The sequence below is a fragment of the Lactuca saligna genome, chromosome 6 (genome assembly GCF_052625555.1).
Source record: "Lactuca saligna cultivar CGN05327 chromosome 6, ASM5262555v1, whole genome shotgun sequence".
Taxonomy (NCBI): Eukaryota; Viridiplantae; Streptophyta; class Magnoliopsida; order Asterales; family Asteraceae; genus Lactuca; species Lactuca saligna.
In genome coordinates, this window is record NC_136422.1 from 177,125,941 (window position 1) to 177,150,709 (window position 24,769).

General features: G+C 32.5%; 1 protein-coding gene across 1 annotated transcript; it reads right to left on the reverse strand.

Annotated features, from left to right (window-relative positions):
* Positions 1–1,524: 1,524 nt before the first annotated feature.
* Positions 1,525–4,923, reverse strand: TPR8 (Tetratricopeptide repeat (TPR)-like superfamily protein). The gene is made up of 10 exons (XM_078961142.1): positions 4,647–4,923; positions 3,896–4,152; positions 3,453–3,486; positions 3,018–3,157; positions 2,854–2,920; positions 2,631–2,730; positions 2,370–2,533; positions 2,251–2,297; positions 2,117–2,167; positions 1,525–2,030 (listed from the first exon to the last, which is right to left on the reverse strand). The coding sequence occupies exons 1-10, from the start codon at positions 4,717–4,719 to the stop codon at positions 1,680–1,682; spliced, it is 1,284 nt and encodes a 427-aa protein (XP_078817268.1). The 5' UTR covers positions 4,720–4,923; the 3' UTR covers positions 1,525–1,679.
* Positions 4,924–24,769: the final 19,846 nt, after the last annotated feature.

Below are 24,769 nucleotides of genomic sequence, written 5' to 3' on the forward strand. Positions count from 1 at the left end.
TCCCACCTGTGTTTCGGGCTTTTGGGCTCATATTGTCTGACATTTAGGACATAGGATTCGTTTGAGCTCCACCATGAACTATGGAGTTTGACCTTAGTCAAATATCTATTTTTTTTATTAATAAATAATAATTTAACACAACTTACATTTAAAATAAAAACTATTATTATTTTTTAAGTGGAGGATAATGTATACGAAATCCTTCGGATGCATGGAGACAAAGAGGGGGACCATGGGTGGAGTGTGAGGTGGTGAAATGTTTATGTGAATAGTACAATGAAGTCCTTTTAACACAACAAATTGAATTTTATTATCAATTTAATAATTTATGTATTCATATTTTAGTAAATTATCAAGTTTATATAACAAATTTATGTGTTCATAGATTGGTAAAAATTGGATAAGAAATCAAAGTATTAGTAAATGAATTGGTAAGTAATTCACTTTGTTAGATCGGAAGGAGTGGGAGAGAAGCTTCCCTCACTTTTGGTGGACTATATCCCTCTTTTCCTCACTCTCCTTTTCCTCACCTAAAAACCAAGGAATGAGTGGGAAGCCTTCCCTCACTAATTTTTTTTAAATAAAATTAATTGATATTTATGATTTATAATTTTTATATTTAAAACAGCCAAAAATTTTAATTAAAAATGAAAATCATTTAATTAATTAAAATAAAAATTACATTAAATCTAATATTTAAATTAGTAGAAAATTAAAAATATAAGGTCTATTTTGTAATTTTCGAAAACTATTTTTATGAAGAGAATTCAAAATTAGGTGTATTCTACCATAAAACCAAAACATAGGGGTCAAATATGCTATTTCCAGAAACTTTCATCTTCTTCGTGTTTAAAACCTACAACTCACAGGAAGAGAGAGAAAGCGGGGTATCATCCCCTCACCCATTCCCGCACCACCCTTCTCCGCACCGACGGTGCGGTGTTCCGCCGGGCGGGAACCTCCCCGCTCCCACTCCGTCCGGTCTTATATAAATTGGTAAAAACATACACCTTTGTTATATATATATAAAGTAATCGACCATATCTTGTTAATCATGTTATGTAAAAATCTACTAGTGCTTTTTTTTTCTTTCAAAATATGTGAAGTATTATTACCATTTAAATAAAATGTCAAGTTTGTTAGATTAAATAATCATGAACAAAGATAATATATATTTAAAAGAGAGAGAGAGAGAGAGAGAGAGAGAGAGAGAGAGAGATAATTTTGCAAGATTTAAAAATTTAATAAACTTTCAAAATCAAATTTAAAATTTAAAATTTAACATATCATGGAATAAGACTTTTGACCATACAACTTGAATATAAATCATCCAATTTTCCTACTCCCACTATCTCCACCAAACATATCTCAATGTTTTCATAGCAATAAAAGAAACCAATGTCAACAAATTAGAGTAAAATGCTCAAATGCCCTCCACATCCGGGAAGTTTGCCTCAAATTTCTTGAAAACGAGTCATGTCATGTGTTTTCATAGTAATGCATTAAGAAAATGTTGGACACCACTCATCAAATCCAATATATCAACCATATGCAAGAATCACCAAAATTTAGCAACATTTTTTTTAAATACTTGAAAAAGTAAAACCTAACCTATATATTCAAATCTAACTCTCACCAACACAAACTCTCAACATATCCTCCAAAGTCTGACAGTGTAGCTAGTTTCCATTGGGATTGTCTTGTGGATTAACACGCGATGTTGTTCCATCAGACAAAACCTCAAACACAGATCTGAGAATCTCCTCCGGCATTTGCATTTGTTCTCCTCCAACATTCACTCCTACTCTTATTCCTGGCTCATTGGAATTGGAATTGGAATCGGAATTGGGAAATGGATTTCCCATTCCACCCTGAGCCATGTTCCTAAACATGTTTGCCATGTCAAAAGGTTGACCATTCACATTCACATTAAATGGCATGGATGGAAAAGGTGGAATTGGCACACTCCCCCTTGCAAAACCACCACCACCAGAATGATCTTCATTTGAATGACTTGTTGAATTTGAATTCTGTTTTTTTTTAATAAAATAAAACTAACAATCAAACTCACGTTTCTCAAAATATGTATTTTCTTTTTCTATTTTATTTTTCATACCTGGCCACGATTGGCTCTTTGTTGTTCTTCTCTGAGTTTTTGTTCTGCTGCCTGAAAATATTAACATTCACATAAAATATTATATGAGAATGCTGAAAAAAATATCACACAAAAATAAAAAAAAATGAACTAACCTGAATATTTCCTCTTACAGATTCATTATTCGGATCCAATTGCAAAGCTGCATCAAACCAAAAATGAAATCAATTTATTAAGACACATGAATATTTTATCCCAGTTTATAATTACAAACCTTTTAGAAATCCTTTATCAATAGCATCCCTGTAGTTGCCTTGAGCATAATAAGCAAACCCTAAACGACTGTAAGCCTTGCTGTAATTTGGATCAATTTCAATTGCTTTATGGCAATCATCAATTGCTTCTGTATGCTGGTTTGTTTGGGTGTAAGCTGCTGCCCTAATTTTATATTTTACAAAAAGAAAAAGTTTTTATAATCCCAAAAACTTAATATGTAAACTCCAATTATTATATTATAGTAAAGTAAATAAATCACCTGTTGCAATAATAAACAGCATTATCATCACAAAGTGCTATAGCAATGGTGTAAAGCTCAATTGCACCAGAATACAACTTTGATTGCATAGCCTTGTTACCTATACACATAAATAAATAAATAAATATCCAGTCAGCATTTATATATATATATATATATATATATATATATATATATATATGATTAAAAGTAATAGTGATAATAAGGTTTGAGTAAAAGTTACCTTGTAATTTGAAGGTATCGGCTAATTTTTTAAGATCAAATTCTTCAGATCCAGAAATTTTCATTTCCTTGTATCAAACAAGTGTCAGAAAATGAACATGATATTGAGATGAGAAAAAAGATTTGATTTTTTTTTTTTTTAAGTTAATATAATATATTATATACCGTTAAAGCATTATGAAACAAATGTGTAGCTCTATCGAGTGCTTGTTCATCATCTCCATTAGGTGTAGTCCCAAAATAATGAACCTTTTCAAGTGAGCTAAAGAATTGACCAAAAAGTTCATCCTCACGTTCACGTACACCTAACAATAATGCAATATGAATTAAGCCTTTAAAAAGATCTACATAAAGATAAACATAAAAGAAATAGACGTTTTTTTTCCCAAAAGAGAAATGAAATAGATGATGTTAAGCTAATGTTTGTTTCCTATGGTGATTGCTTATAGATACCTCATAGATAACAAGTGCTTCCATAATATCATTCAATTTTACCCTAAATTATCATCTTGTATGACATAAGTGCAGGTCTACATAAATGCAAAATATAAGGTATGCACATATCTCAAAAATATATATTAAAAAATAAACAGGATTTACCTATGGTTCCAGTATCCCCTTTGTTGGTGTCATTCTACATAAGAAGTAAAGCATCAAAAAGGGAAAAAAAAATGAATATCCATTACCACTTAATAATAGTTTTAAAGTATAAAGACATTAAAATAAGATCATTAAAGCAGCATCAAAAGCGTTTGGCAACCAAACACAAACTTATATATAATATTCCAAACTTATAATTAGTTCATAAGTTGTAACATGCTTATGTGACTCATACATTTTTTTTTATTTAACATAGTGGTGGTGATAACATTAAAAACAATCAATACATGATCAACTAATTTAACAAAAAATAAATTGTGACCATGTAAAAGAATGAAGTTATAAACCAAAAAGATTCATCCTTTTATGGATCTCAACAGAACAGACACATATAATGCATAACACTAGTGAAAGATCATAGGGAGAAGACAAAACATGAATACCAGAGATTGTGATGTCCCAGGAATTTTAGTATCCACATTATTATTTGTGCACGATGTATGGGATGTATCTGCTTGAGGTTCCTCATGGTTTTTATCTGACTTAATCTCATTCTTTCCTGTTTGTGATTTGAAAATCTCAATGAGAGAATCAGATTTTGGTAGACTGGAAGTAGATGATGAATCAATCTTGAAAACCTCAGATAAGCAGTCCTTTGCAACCTCAAGACTTTCAGCATCACTATCGGAGGTAGGTTCAACTGTAAAACAGGTTTTGGTGGAACTGTCAATAAGAGCATGAAGCCACACAAATGTTCAGGCATAAAAATGGCAGAATATATAAACTTTTGCGCAGGTCACCAATAATATCTCTGCGTGAAAAAATATGGAGTCGATGATCTCTTCCTTTGTAGGAGACCAAGCTCTTACAATTATGCGCACAATATCAAATTAATGTCATCTCAACAAGTATGTAAGCCTCAATTGATATAGAAACCCTAATTCCCCTAATGTCCAATGCTCTACAGTTATCATCAATCAACAGAAGATGGTAAACCTAATAACGATCTTTTATCAGAATGGCATCCCAACAAGGAAATTGCACTAAACGTCAAAAGGATATCGGTATTTAGCATCAGTATCTCCAGTTCTATCGAGAAACGATTGAAATATATATACACCCCGAAAAATGCATATAATAAATTATCGCGTATAAGAAAATAGAGCCAGGGACAAGTAGAACAAAGGAGCTAACCAGAATTGAGGAAATCGAGGAAAGATAGGACGATGCGACGAAGAAGAGGAGAATCCGGCTTCAAGTTCGTCATTGAAAATCGTCGCCTGTAGCAGTAAGATGAAGAAGCAAACGAGTCGAATATGCGAGTGTTTGTGGAGATGTTCACGTTTGGGTCAGGAAAAACGTGATATTCCACTTTGTATTGTTGTTTACTTATATGATCCGATCACCCATCTAAAACCATATAATAGGTTTCATATTGTCTCATTTCCAAGATAAGAACACATTCTTGAACACAAAACCGACTGCAAATACAAAAGGAAATGTGAGAAAAAAGTGTCTAAAATTCTTTATTAAAAACTTATGGGTTAATTCAGACCCCAAATCTCATATGAATGGGATATTTGAGGCAGCCAACAAGACCTTGGACCAAACGATATTGAGCTTGACCGCACCCTACGGTGGGTGACGTGTCACTGCGGTGGTGCAGTGAACACCACCCCGGCCAGAGCTTCCGTGGGTTGATGTTATTACGGGAGAAGACCACCATATAAGAAAAACTATCCATCTCCCATTCCAACGGTCTTAAACTACTAGTTTAAAAATAAAATTAAATCTCACACAACTAAAATACTTTATTTCACATAGAATACTACCATTTTTCACTCCAAAAATAAATCCAAACAACCATCCTACCAATCTCATCTCAAGAACCGTTAGAAACAAATCTCATGCAAGAGGTTCAAGAACACGGACTGCAAATAATCGTCATTTAGATATGTGAGTTTCCTGACCACAACTTGATCCTTCTATAATTTAGCCCCGACCCCAATAACTACTTCAACCACAACACTTTTACTACCAACAAATATCATAACACCATGTAGCTCGTTAACCCATCTTTATTGTAAAAAAAAAAAAAAATCTCTATACCTGAATACTACGTTTCGAGAAGCCAACCCCTACACCGAAAGTCGAATTTATTCAGTAAACCCAACCTGAATAGCCGAAAAGCATCGGTTAAAGAAAATGCGACCCCTCACCAATGGATATCAGAAGAATAGAACAAATTAACAAAATCATGGGTCGAAATCTCGAATGATCCCAAAATCCAGGGCTATGCAAAAAGAGGAGCATTTTTGGCGATGCATTAAAGAGCGGTTTCCTATCGTTATCGGTCGTGGTGAGTACCGAACAAAAGACCAATTCACTAGCAAGTTTCATGAAATGAATAAAATGATCACAAAATTTAACGGGACATTCGTCAACTTGCTACCTTGACGAAAAAATGGTGAATACGATGAAACAATTTTGGAGACAGAGCTTGAAGTTTATAAAAAAGGAAATAAGAGACCATTCAAGTATAACGAGATTTGGAAAATTTTATCCCTTCCCCAAAGTAGCAAAAAGAGTATGATAGTGAAGAATGTGGTCCGAAGACAACCAAAGTTTCCGATACGAGTTACACTACTACTCATCTGATGCTTATTTTCGAGTTTGATTTGAACGAAGAGGAAGATGAGCTCGCACTTGAAGAGATAGTCCGCCCCATGGGTCGATATAAGGTAAAAAAAGAGGATCTTCGTTGAATATATCAGGTACCGGAAGAGATGGGATTCACAAGGTCGCTAATAATTTCAGGTTTTATAATTTGAATTTCAAAAAAAGAGAAATTAGATGAGAAAAAAAAAAAAAACTCGAGAGGATAGATAAAGAGCACAACAAAAAAAAAACAAAAAACCCGCGATATGAAATTTTTAACAAAAAAACATCGATCATCTTACAGTAAACAAGCACAATATCATTTTGAGGGTTAGAGAATAAATCATAAAAATAAATATTACAATTAATGGTAATTTTATAGTGTTTTTATTTAGTTATCATTTATACTTTTACCTGTGTAATCCGTTTTAATTAAATTAATGGAATATTTATTTATTATTATAAATATTTATATAATCATTAAATTTAATTAAAAAGGGAAATTAAAATATATGATATATAAATATCATTTTTATTAGTTTTGTGGAGCAAGAAAGAACAAACAACACTAATTACAAATATAATGGATTGTGGTATAAACCCACCGGTAACTAGAATCCAGAATTAATCTTTGCTTGACAAAACTCTTTTTAACTTGCTGAACATATACGGATACAAACAATTGGGACTAGGAATGGCAATGGGGCGGGTTCGGGGCGGGGCATGGATTCCCAAACCCGCCCCGATAACTTTCGGGTATCTTATCGGGGCGCCCCATTGGGTTTCGGGTTTCCCCGTCGGGTTTCGGGTATCTTATCGGGTTTACACCAACTGATAATGAAATCTTTATTCTCTTTTAGGGTACCCTAATGTCTTATAAAATATACATGTTCTAGCAACTCTTTTAAATTAAAAACATGATGCATCACTTTAATAAAATAAATTGGACGTTATATAAAAAATTATTTGATTTAAGTTTTGTTTAATACGTCAAAACACATAAAAATGATCATTAACACCAGATTGTTAATAACTAAAAAAATTATCTACGATAAGTATTTTATATTTGAACGTGTACAATTAACAGCAAAATTTTTTGAACATATATATATATATATAATCGGGGCGGGGCGGGTCGGGGCGAGGATAACCCACTCCCTGCCCCGAACCCGATAAAAAACTCGATAACGACCCGTTACCCGACCCGAAATGATCGGGTTTCGGGTTTCCCCATCGGGTTCGGGTTTTTTTACCATCCCTAATTGGGACTCTACGAATGAATACAATCAACCCAAAACAGTAAGTAAACATGAGGCCAAACTTTTATAATGCAAGTATCCAACTTCTACAAACTTGAACGATATGTAGCCATTTTCCTTATACCCAACTTCTACATTTTTTACAAAACAATCATGTCACTTGTATCATTATAATATTTTATTAAAATTGTTAATTATCAACTTCTACATTTTTACAAAACAATCATGTCACTTGTATTATTATAATATTTTATTAAAATTGTTAGTTATCAACTTCTACATTTTTTACAAAACAATCATGTCACTTGTATTATTATAATATTTTACTAGAATTGTTAATTATATGTTGTATTTTAAATTATTAAATATAATAATATAATTAACATAATCAAATAAAAATAACTCGTACTAGTGAAACATTAATTTAATATTAATGAATAATATAATATTATATTTGATATTTACTTTTTATATTATTTTCCAATATTATATCTAGTCGTAAAGTTTAGTGTCGAGGCATCAATTTATACTAATAAAACTTTAACATCTTATTTTAGAGTAAATTACACGAATGGTCCCTATGGTTTAGGGTAATTTACACGTTTGGTCCTTAACTTATTTTTTTAACTCGAAAGGTCCCTATTGTTTATTTTTGTTACACGCTTGGTTTCTGTCTTACCTAAAAAGTCTATTTTGCCCCTGATTTTTTAATTTATTTAAATAAACACACTCTCAACCCCACTCCCCTTATCTTACCCTACTTATCTCATCATTTTTCCATATTCAAATAATAGTTTTTTAGGTAAGACAGGGACCAAACACGTAACAAAAATAAATAGAATAGACCAAACGCGTAACAAATACAAACAGTAGGGACCTTCCGAGTTAAAAAAGTAAATTAGGGATCAAACGTGCAAATTACCTCAAACCATAGGGACCATTTGTATAATTTACTCTTTATTTTATATTTGGTGTTTTAGTATTATTAATCAATTGTAAATAAATATTAAATCTTCTCTACATCCTCTAATAAACAAAACTCATTTTTGCCACTTGTTCCTATTCTTTGTCACTTTGCCACGTGTCATCTTCTAAAAAATCTCTATACTTTCGATTTAAATAAAATAATTCAAGAATTAATCCTAATTATTTGATAAAATCTACTATCTAAAATCCCAAATTTATATGAAGTTATTATTGAATGGTTCAAGGTTTCAAATTCAAATTCCATGTTTATTTGGAAACAAAATCAATCCACGTTGTCAATCTTTGGTTACATATCCTTTTCTTAATCCTTTTAAAGATTTGAAACAATCCAAAAAAATCAGTATTTCAATTCAAATTATAATACATAGATATCGAATACTCCAATAATACGTCTTCAACTTTCATTCCAATTCCAATTGTCGACTTTCATTGTGCTTTCTTGTTCAACATTACGTTTTCTGCAGAAGATACATCATAACAAATCCAGTTAGTTCATCTTCATATCTTCATAAACCAATAATTCTAACCTTTTTCTGAAAATACTTTAATACCATTATACTTTCAGTTCTTATTTCTTTATTGAGATGCATCCTACTTGATTCATCTATTTTTGGTTCGATTTCCCCATATATAAACTCAATATCAGATCCTACAATCTCATATATGTTTTTCTGCTTATTTCTTGCATAACAATGTTCTATTGTGAGTACATTGTTTGTTTTTTTGCAAAAATATAACAAAAACCATGCATATCATCCGGAAATATCAAGATAGTTTAATTTTAGTATATCCTAATTGATCAAAGATCATACAACAATCAACATCTTGACATAAAGATGAAATTAATATAAGATTTACAGAAAGAATAACCAAGAAATATGTGTTTTGGTGTTTTGGATAAGTATAGTACCTTGTAAATTTGTTTGTTCCTTTTAACCTGTGAATTAGACCTTATTCACCAATGCTCGAAACATGATGCAATAAACTTTGATTTTTTTTTGATGAATGTAAGAATTGAATCTCGGAATACAAAGGCAATTTTGTTTTTCTTTATTTTAGTTTTTGTTTAGATGTCATTACAAAAAAAAAACTTTGAAATAGGGGCAGTTTCGGTAGATTTTAAAAAACAGGGACATTGATAGTTATAGACATAATGCTTTATAAGTGAACATTGGCAGCAATGGACTTAGTACCCTATAGATGAGCATTGGCAGTTGTGCCATAACCTATAGATGTTTTGATCTACGATGTACTCTAAACATCCTAGCAGATGTGCTCGAAGGGTAGTATCGGCAGTTGCGCCTGATAGAGAACGTCATAACCCTGGCAGCCACGCCCAAAGGACAATATCGGCAGTTGCGCCTAATAGAGAATGTCACAATTTTGGCAGTTGTGCCTAAATGGTAATATTGACAGTTGTGCTTAATAGATAACATTGATAGTTGTGGCATTGGCAATGATGGACTTCGTGCCTATTTCTTAGGACAATTTTTAGGAATGAATGAATGAAGAATAGCTGATTCTTAGGGTAGATCCTCAAGAGTAAAGAAGATAATAGGGATGGGTAATTGGGTTGACTGTTTGATGTTTAAACATAATAACTATATTATTGTGGGTTGAAAACCATATGTACTCACCAGGTTTCCCAACCTGACCCACTCAAGTTTATTTGTATCACATGTGTCGATATGAAGCTACTTTACAGTGACAGATTTAAAAGAGATGTAGATCACTAGTGTAAATGAATGTAAGTTTTGTTTATAGTTATGTTTCTGTATTGACGATGACATTCCAATGTTTTGAAAATGAATAAAAATGCATTTCTTCGAAAATGCTTTGATAACGTATTTATCATGTTTTCCTGGGAACAAATTCTGCAACACTTTTATTTAAAATGTTACTCTGTTTTTCAAACAAAGTATAAACAAAACCAATATTTTCTGGTCGTGGAAATAGGGATGTCACAGCTGGTGCAAACTGCGGGACAATACTTGGGACGAGTATAAGTAGGTCTGAATGGTAGTAGAGGCCTATACTACCGGAAACACATGACTCGCACTTGGATCAGGGAAAGTCACAAGGTTACCAAGACGCTAGTAATTGATTCCATTTTGTTCATGTATATCGTTACCATCGTTTTGATAATGACTAAGAAGATGATTATTATTCCGACCCTAGTAGTTATATCATGTTGAGTCCGACTAAGATGAGTATGTTACATGGTTCAGAGAACCAAGATCAATGTAGCATTTGACTTAAGACAAAAGATTGATGTAAAAGACCTGAGTCTAAGCGTTGCATCATACGACGAGAGGTTATTAGTGTTGGATTAGTGTCTAAGTCCATAACTATTTTGGTATGTACTTGACCCGATGGTGCATGGTCCTTTTGGGTTGCCTTCACCAAAGCAACTTGATTGGAGAAATGAATAAAGAGAGAGAGGATAATATGATTTATTAATATGTTATAAGAATAATATATTAAAGGAGAAATCATATTTGTTTAATTAATATTGGTCAATAATTAATTAAGAATTAGTTTTGTGATCAAATGTAATTAATTAAACTAGAGGGGCTGAATTGTAATTATGTGATAGTTACAAAATAAGGTAAGGATTACCTTATATATATGGTGAACGAATTTGAGGTGTAAATCCCTTAGAATTCGAGTATGATAAGGATTCAAGGATTATCTTATTGGTTGCTTAATGGATAATCAACTAGATAAGGATAATGACTGAAACCCTATCTCTACACCTATATAAACACCCCTAGGGCTATGAATTCGTGTATCCCTTCCCAAGAGGTCCTAGATACGAATTCTAACCTCTCACTTCTCTCTTTATACCTTCTCCATTTGCTTATGGTGTTTGTAAGCCATTAGAGGAGTGACACTTGTGACTCTATGCATTCCAAAGTCAATACAAGGAGGAATTGGGATTGTTATTACTACATAACAATCAAGGTATGTTCTTAAACCTAATTACATGTTAATATGATTACTTGCATGCTAGAATTAGGGTTTATAGTCTTGGATTCCAAGCATGTACAATAGAGAAACCTAGATCCAAGCATTAGGGTTTGTATGAGCACATAGGATGTCTTATGACCAAAACCCAACAGTGGTATCAGAGCCTAGATTGGTTTCAATTGTATTGATGCATATTTGATCGAAATAAGCACTGAAAATCGATTTTTTGAGTTTCTGAATGTTTGACTCGCCGAGTCACTTGGTGAACTCGCCGAGTCAGCTGTACTCGACGAGTCCAGGTCCAGACTCGACGAGTCAAAGGGTTTGATAGCTCAGATTCGCGATTTTCTTCCTGTTTTGGTTTTGGATAATTACCATAAACTTGTTTTTGTGATAAAATCCGAATTTTTTCATTATTATGTGATTATCCTTACCAAAATAGAAGATAATTGTCAAAATTTAGATAATCACTTGTTTTATTAGATAAAGTTTGATTATTTGTAATTTAGATTTGAATTATCTTATGAAATAGTTTCAATTTATCCCTTTAGGTTTTATAGTTTAAATTTGAACCCCAAAAGTTTTGTTGTTTTGAAATTTAAATAGTTAAAACCCTAATGTTTTGAAATGTTTCAAAACTTGCCCTCAAGTTTTGGAATTTAAAGGTTGATTAAAAGGTTAATTAGAAATGTTAAATTCTAAAACTCTAGTAATGTTTTGAAAAGTTCAAATCACCCCTTTATGGTTTTATTAATTAATTAAGGAGTATAATTAAAAGAGGTTTAATAAATCCATAAAAGTTTAGGTTAACAATTTAATTGAATTAAAAGTGTAATTATTAAAGTTAACCACATAGTATTTTAAAAGTATAAAATACACCCTATACTATATATAAGATTAAAAGTCTAACATTATATATATGTATGAGTAAAAGTCAGTCTTACCGTTAGTAGGCCTCATTCACGAAGCTGGTCTATAAGGGGTGTTTAAGGAAATTGCCTATAAAATGGCGATTGAATGGGTATCCACTCTTACCCACCGCACTCTTGACTAGTGGAGGGTCGTTAGCCGAACGGGTAGGATAGGACGAAACCTTCCATTATAAGTATAATGAAATACAGAGTAACTAAATGTTTCGCAAATTCCCAATCTTAGTTACTTAGGCAAAAGTGAATTGATGCAATTCCATGAAATTACACTTTGTGCCCTTGCGAAGATGTTAGTGGAGCGTGTGTGGTTTACCGGCACACTAAATGGTTCTAAGCAAAGGTAGCAAAGGGTGAATCAATGTTTGTCATAGTTCGGTGGAGCGTGTGTGGTTTACCGGCACATCGAATAGGTGATTGTAACATGTGAGGGCACCATGTAGTTTGCATGGTTATTCACACCCGCTTTGTGATCCTCGGCATCCCAGTCACAAACTAGAGGGGCATATCGAGATTTAAACATGCCATTGAAATGTTCAATGAATCTCAAAGGATCTAGGAGTTTTCATGAATTTAAAACTTAAATTTCTTTTTCGTTTTTCATGGTGGAAATTAGTGAATCGTCATTCACTTACCTTCAAATGTTCTGCATTTGGGTTACGGCATCCCTCTCCCGAGTTGTAGGATATTGTGTTGGGTCCTAGCCTTGGAATTTCATTTGGGTGATTTACCAAGGACTCAATCAATCAACTAACTTGAATTCGTTTTCTCCCGATGTCAAAGTTCGACAACTATGGTCTTCTCAAATCCCGTGGAACAAGCATTCCACATGAAGATGATATTCCACGATTCGATCGAGGAACAAGAAATCATGCTTCACTTCCTCCTCCTCCTCTAATTATTCTCCCTAACCCACAAGATTGTAAAATTGAAAAGTTCAATATCACTCAAGCCCTTTTGGCAAGTAAACATAAAGAAGGAAAGTCGGTGTGTGCACACGTCCTAGGGATGAAGTCGCACATTGATAGACTAAGAATGATAGGATCCATTATCGGTGAAGAGATGGCTGTTGATTGGGTTCTTCAATCACTTCCTAACTCATATAGTGAGTTCGTAAGAGAGTACTATATGATGAACCGCGACGTGACCCTTATAGATCTCACCTATATGCTTATTGCTGCTGAATCAGCAATGGTTTGGCGCAATAGAAAAGCAAAGTTGATTGGTGAATCTGCCTTCGAGACCTCTGTGGATATATACAATGGCAATGAAAGACATGCAATGATCGAAAAGTTTGATCATAAGAGAAAGGCGATGTCTGAAGTAGTTCCATGTGTTGTTCCAAAAAGAGTCAATTTGCTTTTATTGCCAAGAGAAGGGGCATTGGAGACGAAGCTGCCCTATTTACCTAAGAGATCTAAGAGATGGGAGAGTCGAAACGTATGGCTCTAATTTAGGTAAAATCCATTGACTAACTCTTTTAAGCTTCATTCTAGGTTCTGAATACATAATGTGATAAGATTACAATTGATGTTTAGAAGGATCAAAGAAAAGAAAAGAAGCTTAAGGGAAGAAGTGAGCAGAATCTAACCGTGAAGGAATGGATTTCGATTGCGTTTCTCGAAGATTAGATTCTTGAGCTACTACTTAGAGTTAGAATTAGATTGCTAAGAAAGAAGTATTTGCATAAGTTTTTCAATGAGTTGCATTGTGAAGGACAAATTTTTCCGCAATAAAATAAATTTTGATTTTAAATTTTATTTATTTATCCTTGCAATGGCGTGTATGAAAAATTGATGTTAAAATTATTAGCAATAATGGATTTGTTTCTGATTGTGTTATGGAAAGTCAAGAATTTACCAAATAGGGAGAGTTTCTCATCGCCCAAGTTTCAATTGGACAGAAACTTGGAATCATGCAACTTGGTTGCATGATGAATGAGAAATTTCATATTTGATAATTAGACTAATTCGTTGACAAAGTGTCAAGTGAAGGACTAGGAGATCGAGTACACAAAGTTGTGTGTTGATCAAGTTCACCATAAGAGTAACAAAGATATTCGTCATCATTTACTAAAGGTTTAGTAAATATGATTATACTAACAAGATTAAGTGTAATTTTGAATTGATTAAAGGGTTTAGATCAATAGAAAAACGAATAAGAAGAATCAAATAGGCAGAAAGATAAGAGTTTCTCCATTCTAAAAAGAAGGGAGAGTGGCTTTTATGCTTTATGATAGGTCTTAATGATTAAGAACCATATCTCAATTGATCCTCTAAGTGAGTCTTGGTACAATTGTATGTCCAAGAAGAGGAATCAAAGATTGATGAAATGGTCAAATCAAGAAGACAATCATACTTTGTTCCAATAACAAGTCTTAAAGTTAAGATTGTGACAATGAGTAAAAAGTATTAAAGGTTTATAACATTCATCAAATGTGGAAAGTTGTGATGTCTTGGATAAGACAAAGACCAACTATGACCAATTTATGAAGTGTTTTGATACAAGCTACACTAACTCTTGAAAATTTGTTTGTCAAGAAATGTTTATTGACAAAAGAATCTTATATGTCAAGGAGTCAGTGGGAGTCTTAATGGTCTCGAAAAGTTTCAAGAACAAATCAAATAAACCTTATCGATCATCACTAGCACACGAGTTGAGGTTTACAACCTATCGTAAAGACATTATTTTGTTTCTGTGCCAATCCAATCGAGTTAATTATGCATGTGAGTCCTATGAGTTCTCATTTGAATGCGTAAAAGGCAAGGACCTTGATCAATGAAAGGTACATTGATAGGAAAAAGGTAAGATGCTTAACTACTTGGAAGATGTGGTGGGCAGCTGTGCTACCATAAGGCTAGAAATCAAGATTAAGAAAGTTCGATCCATATGAGTTTGAATTTGTCGTAAACTTTGGTTTTAACAAACTCGCATGGATAGGAACACATACACCGTTTAAATCTAAGTGTCATAAGATTTCCTCCTTCATGAAAATGATTGTGAGAAAATGCTTTCACTAAGAAAGATTTTAAAAGATAGTGATTGTAAAATTGCATTCTCAAATTCGATCATGGTTACGGCATCCCTTTCCATAATTTGAATTGTGAGGTTTGGCAATTAGTCTTAATTGTTAAGACACACATATGAACTATCTAAGGCAAAAGTGTATAAGTTCAAGAAGCCTTGATAAAAGATTATCAAAGCACTAAGTATTAGAAACATGAACTTAAGAAATTCAATAAGTATTGTTTTTCTGAAAGTTAAGATGTTTATGAATACATGTCGAATCTAGTGGGAGCATAAGTGTTATGTTTTATAATAATCATCATGATAGTGGGAGCATAAATGTTATGATTGTATGATTATTAAGGCACGTATTGCATAGTTGGCAATATTAATTATAGAAAACAAGAGTCATACTTTGCAAAGTTGTAAGAGTTGAAAGGTTGTTTTGCTATAATTAAGGGAGAGAATATTATGCTTCATTTCAAATCTAAAGGATTAGGTTGTGGAATGTTAATAAATTTAGTCAAAGGTACATAGTGTGTTCTTAAAATTTCGATTGTGATTACGGCATTCCTCTTCGCAATTCGAGTTTTGAGAACATAGCAAATAAAACATTATGCATCGTGTCCCATACGCTTCGGGTATAGGATCGATTGCGAATGCTTTAATGTTTGACCATTCTAAAATTTTCCAAATGTATAGTGCATTTAGAGGGAAAAGGGACTAGAATTGGTTTTGACTAAAATAATTAAACAACTATCAAAGGACAATCCAAAGTTCGACGAGGATTGGTCGCTTGTGAGTAGTTGGAAGTATAGTATTGGAAATTATGGAAGTGTTTCCATATTGGATGGACGATATCGACATCATTACGAATAGATAAGATTCTATTAAGAATGAGTTGTCATATAGAAAATATGGAAGTGTGTCCATGTTGGGAAGTAAAATCTATGTATAGATTAGAAACTTTATGCGAAAGGATGTTCAAAGGAATGTACTTTGAGTGAGAGACATCATATCTAAGGAATTGTCTTGTAACAATCTCCGATAAAGGAATTTGTAATATCATTGGCAATAGTCCTTGAGACTTTGGTGCAGTGACATTACAAAAGGATCGTTGCATAAAGTGTTAGAATCTAGTATATTCTATAAATAACAAGAATTTGACATTCTTACACTTAAGAAAATGGATTTGGTGTTGTAAAATGAGAATGATTGGAAATGTGTTCAATTTGTCTATTTCGCAAAAGTAAGAACCATAGGTAAACATTGTGTGCATACTAGGAGCATGGGACAAGTGTTGGAATTAAAATGCGAAGTTGATTACCCGAAACGACAAATAATGAGTAATCGATATGGTGATAAATAAAACGTGTTTTGTTTATACTCAAAGGTTTGAGGCCATATGGGATTAGTATTATTCTTGTGTTTCACCTTGCATGTTTTGACTTCCAGAATAATTGAGTTTATTAAGAATAATCGAATTATTCAAACGGGCCACAGTCGTTCATATGTTGGAAGTAGATATGAATGAAGACTGTCGTGAATTGGTGTGTGGATTGTCTAGAAGAGTATTAGACATAAGCAAATGTTTGCTGCAACGTTCATGAGTGCTTATGAATATGATTTGAGCATTGGATTAAACCCACGCTCACTTGGATCACTCCATGAATTGTATTACGAGTGATTGGTGAGACGATAACATCTTATATTCTTGAAACCGAGATGTGTGAGTTGTATCTTGCGAATCGGTTGCACATTGATAATATGTAAACGCACCAGTAACTTGGTGTTATAAAACATATTGTTGTGTGTAATTCGGTGAGTGAGTGCAAGCGAGCATTGTATCAAAGTTTATCCGTTCCTTTTATCCAAGGTAGGATAAAAGCGATATCTTTGGGCCCCTCGATGGTTTAGTGATGACATACGTAAATGCTCGGCCGGGCTAGGGCTAATTTGATTTGTTCAGTTAGTCTGTCGTCATAAATCAGAAATCGAGATATAGTACAAAGAGAATGATTTGAAATCATATCTCATACGATATTTAGAATGGAGGAATATATGATCCCTTATCTAAGGACACGCGTATCTGATATGATCAGAGTTGACAGCGGCTTTGGAAAGCTACGATTGCAGATCAGGATCTGAAGTCATACGCAGAATAGTTGTTAGACTTATCCAAGTGGGAGACTGTTGGATTAGTGTCTAAGTCCATAACTATTTTGGTATGTACTTGACCCGATGGTGCATGGTCCTTTTGGGTTGCCTTCACCAAAGCAACTTGATTGGAGAAATGAATAAAGAGAGAGAGGATAATATGATTTATTAATATGTTATAAGAATAATATATTAAAGGAGAAATCATATTTGTTTAATTAATATTGGTCAATAATTAATTAAGAATTAGTTTTGTGATCAAATGTAATTAATTAAACTAGAGGGGCTGAATTGTAATTATGTGATAGTTACAAAATAAGGTAAGGATTACCTTATATATATGGTGAACGAATTTGAGGTGTAAATCCCTTAGAATTCGAGTATGATAAGGATTCAAGGATTATCTTATTGGTTGCTTAATGGATAATCAACTAGATAAGGATAATGACTGAAACCCTATCTCTACACCTATATAAACACCCCTAGGGCTATGAATTCGTGTATCCCTTCCCAAGAGGTCCTAGATACGAATTCTAACCTCTCACTTCTCTCTTTATACCTTCTCCATTTGCTTATGGTGTTTGTAAGCCATTAGAGGAGTGACACTTGTGACTCTATGCATTCCAAAGTCAATACAAGGAGGAATTGGGATTGTTATTACTACATAACAATCAAGGTATGTTCTTAAACCTAATTACATGTTAATATGATTACTTGCATGCTAGAATTAGGGTTTATAGTCTTGGATTCCAAGCATGTACAATAGAGAAACCTAGATCCAAGCATTAGGGTTTGTATGAGCACATAGGATGTCTTATGACCAAAACCCAACAATTAGAACGTGATCCATCGGTCTATTATGGTAATCAAAGAACTTATCCTAAGTTTGTAAGGAGAAGGAGTCTCCAATAATGATCGCTATTGTGACATAAAGGTCATGATTAAGAGTCTAACATGAGACAATGAGCGGGTACAAGATCGAGCACCACTTGCAGTAAAGAGGATCAAGAGTTAGATAGTCATTCGAAGGAACATAGAATTTACGATTATTACCTAGAATGAAGAGATAAAGTATTGAGTCATTATACAACCCTATTTCGTTGATGATTTCGAGACGTGATCATTATAAGGGGAAGATAACTGTAACGCCTGCAGATTCGGGCTAGTCAATTTTGAGACAATGAGCGTCAAAAATGAATTTTTGATGGAAGATTATTTATAATAAATAATATGAACCAATTTATAGTATATGTCACAAGGGTTACGTACATATAAAGAACGCTGAAATCCGAGTTATAACAAAGAAGTTATGACCCGTCGAAGTTTTACGGTAAAACCAACACGACACTGAGAATCGTAAAAGGTGAATTTACGATAAAATACTTTTTAGCATTAGTGATCTAAATAAAAGTCGTAGTATATGTTAAAACGAGAGTGTGCATAAAAAGAATGTCAAAATCTAACTTCGTATGAGGAAGTTACGATTTTTTTAAGATTAAGCATAGTAGTGCACAACTTGAAATTCGAATTGTAGATCGGTCGATTCTTAACCAAAATAGTCTAAACGAGAATTTAAGATCTCGTTAATAGGAGCTCAAGGTAAAAAGACAGTCGAAAATGGAGCTCATATGCGAAAAATATGGACGAAACTTAGTCTCTACTCTTCATGTGTGACAAATTCGATACAAATTTATAATTTCGAGATAGAATGAGAATTTGCTGATGGAGTCTAAATGAAAATTGTAATACTCATAAATATCAAAGTGTGGATATAAAGAAAATCGAGAATAAAGCTCGTATGTTAAAGATGTAGACAAAAATTGGTCCCTACTCTTCGAGCACGATAATTTCAATACAGTTTTGTAAATCTGAGATAGAATGAGAATTAGTTGGCGGCGTCTGAATGAAAGTTGTAGTACTCGTAAATACCAATGAGTGAATATAAAGAACGTAAAAAATGGAGTTCGTATGAACGAGTTATAATTTTTAATAACACATTTACGTATTAAAATAAAGCGTAAATCATATATACGTCTACACATATATACATATGTATATATCATTAGAAAGATATCGACGATGCGATCGTTATAACACTAGTGTTGAGTACTTTCGATATTAGTTTAGTACAAATATCATTAAATCTATTTAAAATAGTATTATAAATGGGTGTTTAGTCATCCAAGTAAATATAGAGGGTGGTTTTTGAAAATTTAATTACTATAAATAAGAGACTCTAGGCTCTCATGTTTCTTGCACCATTCTCTTGATTCAAGAGTTTTTCTCTTCTTATCCCCCGAGCATTTCGGTCTCTCGTGATTCGACTTCTCTTTCTGTAGTTTTTAGTATAGTAAGATGAGCACTGAAGCACTGCAAGAATCTTTCTTATAAAGATTCAGCGACGAAGTTCTGCCCCTACAGAGCCCGACTCCTAGCTAAGTAAGTTATGCTACCCTACTTTAAATATAGCTTATAATATCGTTATTATGAACCTATAAATAAAATTTATTAGTGACTCAAAGTCGTTATACTGATTGAACTACTTATGGTAGTGGTGTCTAGAATGGTCATGTTGGGTTTGGTTGTTAGATTTCAGAAAAACTATATGTCGAAATGGTCCTGCCTCCAAACTCTCCTGCCTCACTGATCCTTAATTGATAGATCATGAAGCAGACTTTGAGTTAATAACAAATCTAGACTAATAATTATTCGCAATAAATATTAGACTAAAATCTAGTGGTAATAATACTAGGTTACGTCGAAGGAAATCATATCGTTAAGAAGCGAAGCGCTGCTCGAATTTCAAGTTGTCACTTTAACAAGTGAGTGCATAGTTTCTTTCATCTTACACATAGATATGAAGTAGTTCATATAAATTACATGTTATGTGTGCATATTATCTGTTTACTTTATATCTATGCTAGATGTACGATCTTATACATGTTTTAAATGCTTTAAACTATATATGTATTTTATATCTACAAAATATATTGGGTAAAACATGGGTAGATGAATGATAAGGGATGAAAGTTGATATAGAGGAACATTGACAGTTACAAACATAGTGCTCTATAGGTGAACATTGGCAACAATGAACTTAGTACCCTATAGACGAGCATTGGCAGCTGTGCCACAACCTATAGATGTTTTGATCTACGATGTACTTTAAACATCCTAGCAGCTGCGCTCAAAGGGTAGTATCGACAGTTGTGCCCAATAGAGAACGTCATAACCCTGGAAGCTGCGCGCAAAGGACAATATCGACAGTTGCGCCAAATAGAGAATGTCATAATTTTGGCAGCTGTGCTTAATAGATAACATTGATAGTTGTGTCATTGGCAACAATAGACTTCGTACCTATTCCTTAGGACAATCCTTAGGAATGAATGAATGAAGAATAGTTGATTCTTAGGGTAGATCCTTAAGAGTAAAAAAGATAATGTGGATGGGTAATTGGGTTGACTGTTTGATGTTTAAACATAATAAATGTATTATTGTAGATTGAAAGCCCTATGTACTCACCAGGTTTCTCAACCTGACCCACTTAAGTTTATTTGTATCACATGTGTCGATATGAAGCTACTTTACATCGAGAGATTTAAAAGAGATGTAGATCACTAGTGTAAATGAATGTAAGTTCTGTTTATGCTTATGTTTCTGTATTGACGATGACATCCCAATGTTTTGAAAATGAATAAAAATGCATTTCTTCGGAAATGCTTTGATAACGTATTTATCATGTTTTTCTAGGAACAAATTCTGCAACACTTTTATTTAAAAAGTTACTTTGATTTTCAAACAAAGCATCAACAAAACCAGTATTTTCTAGCCGTGAAAATGGGGACGTCACTATAACCTAGTATCATAATAAATAAGTACCTACATTGCCACATGTCAACTCATTAGCCCATCTACAACTTATTTTTTCTGCCTATATGATCAAACTGAATTTCCAATTATACCCTTATGCTCCTATCGAAGCGATGCCCACTAAATCCGGCTGGAAGAACGAGATTTAATGATATATTTGAATTTAAATTTGATTACTTTCGGTTTTATTAGCAAGAAAATCAATGAAACAACTGTCAAATTGCAAGATATCATGAAGCAATATCATTTTCAAATTTGAATTGTATTTACTAAACTTCAGTGTCTCCATATATTTTCTCAATTGCTTCTACTCCTGGTGTTTCTCTGCAAAACACATATCTTGCTATGGAAGAACTGGGAATCAGAAATTGATGGTAATCTTTTCCGATAACTTCAGGTAAAACATTGATCATGAACTAACCCTACTATTTTGTATTTATTGTGTTGGTAGCAATGGTTGTTTTGGTTCTACTCTTTTTACCAAAAGAACATCTTTAGAATCTAACTATATGGAAATCAACGGTTGATTGTCATGAAAATGACACTCTATTCTTATCGAGACAATGATTTTAGGGAAACTAGATCATACTATCATACTGGTTAGTAAGTATGTATTCTTTGTTTCATCTAATTATGCCCAGTAATTAGCTATGGAACGACTTTCACCTCATCTCCCCTGCTATTGTAATGGTGATGGAAAGTTGGTTTTAGGACATTCCATCGATGAAGGTAATGGAAAAGGAATATGAATACAAGTGTAGATGTTAACAAATTTGCTACTTTTTCTGCAATCATTTCGTTAACAAGCTCAATGGTTATTAGGCTCTTGACTTTGTCTTTCTTTTGGAAATTTTCTAGAAGAAGGGGAAAAGAGCTCGATGATTAAGGAACTAAAAGGATTAGACAGAAGGTTGCTTACATAAAAATGGTCAAGCTACGAGAAAGGGAAAGGATCTAGCTTTAATATGGTTTAAATCGACACAAAACGTAAACTAGAAAATTCATTGCAAAAAGTTATTTGTATGCAAAATTTTGTTTTGTTCATCTTTTTTGTTGTTGGAACTCATTACAAAGTATATTGATATCTCGTGTATCCACTACTAGTTTTATTACTATTTAATGAGGCTTATCTTCATGGTTATTTGTCATTTTTGTCCCTACTATATATTGTGTTGATCCAAAGGGCTTTTTAAAGTTGATGCTATCAGGAACTTGTAGTTGATAATGTACAAGATAGAAATGGTTTATTATTATTATTATTATTATTATTATTATTTATTTTTATTAACTGAAAGATAAAAATAAAGAAATAGTCAATATGTTATATATTTCACGTGATATTTCTATCCAAGATTTATTGGTTCAACAATTAAAATGCATTTTATATTTATATCATCAATCATAAACAACCTCCAACAATCATTTAATTTCAAATTATTTTTATTTAGGGTTGAAAATAAATCTTTTACTTCAATAACTTTTATTTGTGTATTAGATTATCTTTGTTTGTTAAAAGCTATTTAACCGAAAATGTTAATAAAATTTAAAACGACATCATCAAATAATTTTGTCAATGTTTTTAATTATTTTTTATTAATTCAAATTTGTAAATTGTATTTAATATCAAATATTGAACTTTTATCAGACAATATGTATTAACACATATTCCGAATTATAAATGATTGTTTTTTAACAAGACATATTTTTGTTGTTTTAAGTAGTTTTAAACGCTTTTAACGATACTCGACTTAAGTTGATTGGGTTTAAAGTTGGGTTTTGGGGGTTTGATGAAGAAAATGAGAATTCCCATTGAAAAAGAGAATGATTAATTTTTAATGGATTGTGAAAAATTCCATATTTTGGTTGTTTTTAGGATTCATTCGCACTTCGAAGATGAAGAGGAAAAGAATATCAAAAATCAATGGTAGCATGACCTGATCTGATAAAAATAATAAAGGGTAAAACGGTCTTTTTTTTTTTTATTTATTAAAAGTAAAATTGGATGCTCTATTTATGTTTGTAAAAGAAAGTCAAAAGGAGAAGAAAAGAGCATAAAGTCTTTTTATGATTAAAAATTAAAAACAACATATTGAAGAATATTAAAGATTTCTTGATCTCGAGCAAAAATAAGATTAAGGGTCAAAATGGTCTTTTTGGAATATGTGGATTTTGTTATGTTTTTTTCATTGTTTGTAACCATCACCACGGTTGTAGCAAGAATTGGAAGGAATGGTCTTATTTTAATATTGGTGCAACTAAATTGTAAAATGATATTTCAACCCTTTTATGGATCAAAACATCTTTGTAAAAAATTATAATTATGTTTGTGTCACTTTTGATATTAACTGCAAATTGGTATAATAAAACTTCTAATCATATTACATTAAGCAGGTCCGGTTTTAAGGGGGGCAAGAGGTGCAGGTGCACAGGGCCCCGAAAAAAATAGGGTCCAAGTTTTAATTAAATTATATATTTAATAACTAAATATATATGAATTTATTTAGATTTTGCATCTCTACTTTTCAATCAAACGGTACTGGTTCGATTCGTGTGCGCAACATTTTGATATTGTAAATTCAATTTACAGTTTTGGCCCTTCTTTTATACTATATATTTCACCTTCCAATCTTCTTATTTTTGGGCCGAAAACAATTGAATCTTCAAGTGTTCTTCACTTCATCAAGAAGACTCAACTGAAAACCCAATAACAGCAAGATCTTTATTTTATTCAAAACATTATAACTTACCAATTGAATCTTCTATTTTGCTTCTAACACTCTTATTTGTAAGTGAAACTTACAAATTATTCCAATTCGTTATGATTCTTATGTTTATATACACTAATTGTATACATTTATATTACATAAAATTCTAATTAGGACTCGGTTTTTCTACGCGACTTCACTCGTGGAAATAAATCCTATATCAAATCTACAACCGAATCACTTACATAAGGTGAGTTCATACCCCATTATTTTTTATGATTTTTAACTATTTTAGGGGTGGCCCGGAGGGGGGGGGGGGGGGGGGGGGGGATACAAGTGAAACACAATAAATATTATGTTAATATGTAAAATGCTTTTAATGTTTTTAAATTGTTATCATTAGCAAAATTACATATTCATATATGTGTAAATTATATAATTTGGATTTAGAAGATTTAGAATATGTAATTTGACCTCATTTTCTATTCCTTATTTGGTTGTGGGGTTGGGGTAAAGTTATTTATTCGAAGCTGTAATTAATCACAATTCTATAAATATTGTATTTATATAAATATAAAATCATTTTCAAACTGTTTTGTACTATTTGAGTACAAACAGTGGATTACATAGAACAAGAATATTACAGATTTTTACAAAAAGTTAACAAAGGTTTTCATTACGGTAAAACAAACACTTAAACTATAATAGGTGTAGTTTAGGGAAATTTATTCATTGAATTCTTCTGGATAACAAAAACAAAGTACTCAACTATATATTTC

Excerpts from the sequence above, each read along its gene's own strand:
- TPR8 (XM_078961142.1), bottom strand. The coding sequence starts at position 4,719 with ATGACGAACTTGAAGCCGGATTCTCCTCTTCTTCGTCGCATCGTCCTA. Across the intron at positions 2,298-2,369 it reads TGATAAAGGATTTCTAAAAG|CTTTGCAATTGGATCCGAAT; the intron begins GTTTGTAATTAT and ends GGTTTGATGCAG. Across the intron at positions 2,168-2,250 it reads CTGTAAGAGGAAATATTCAG|GCAGCAGAACAAAAACTCAG; the intron begins GTTAGTTCATTT and ends TAATATTTTCAG.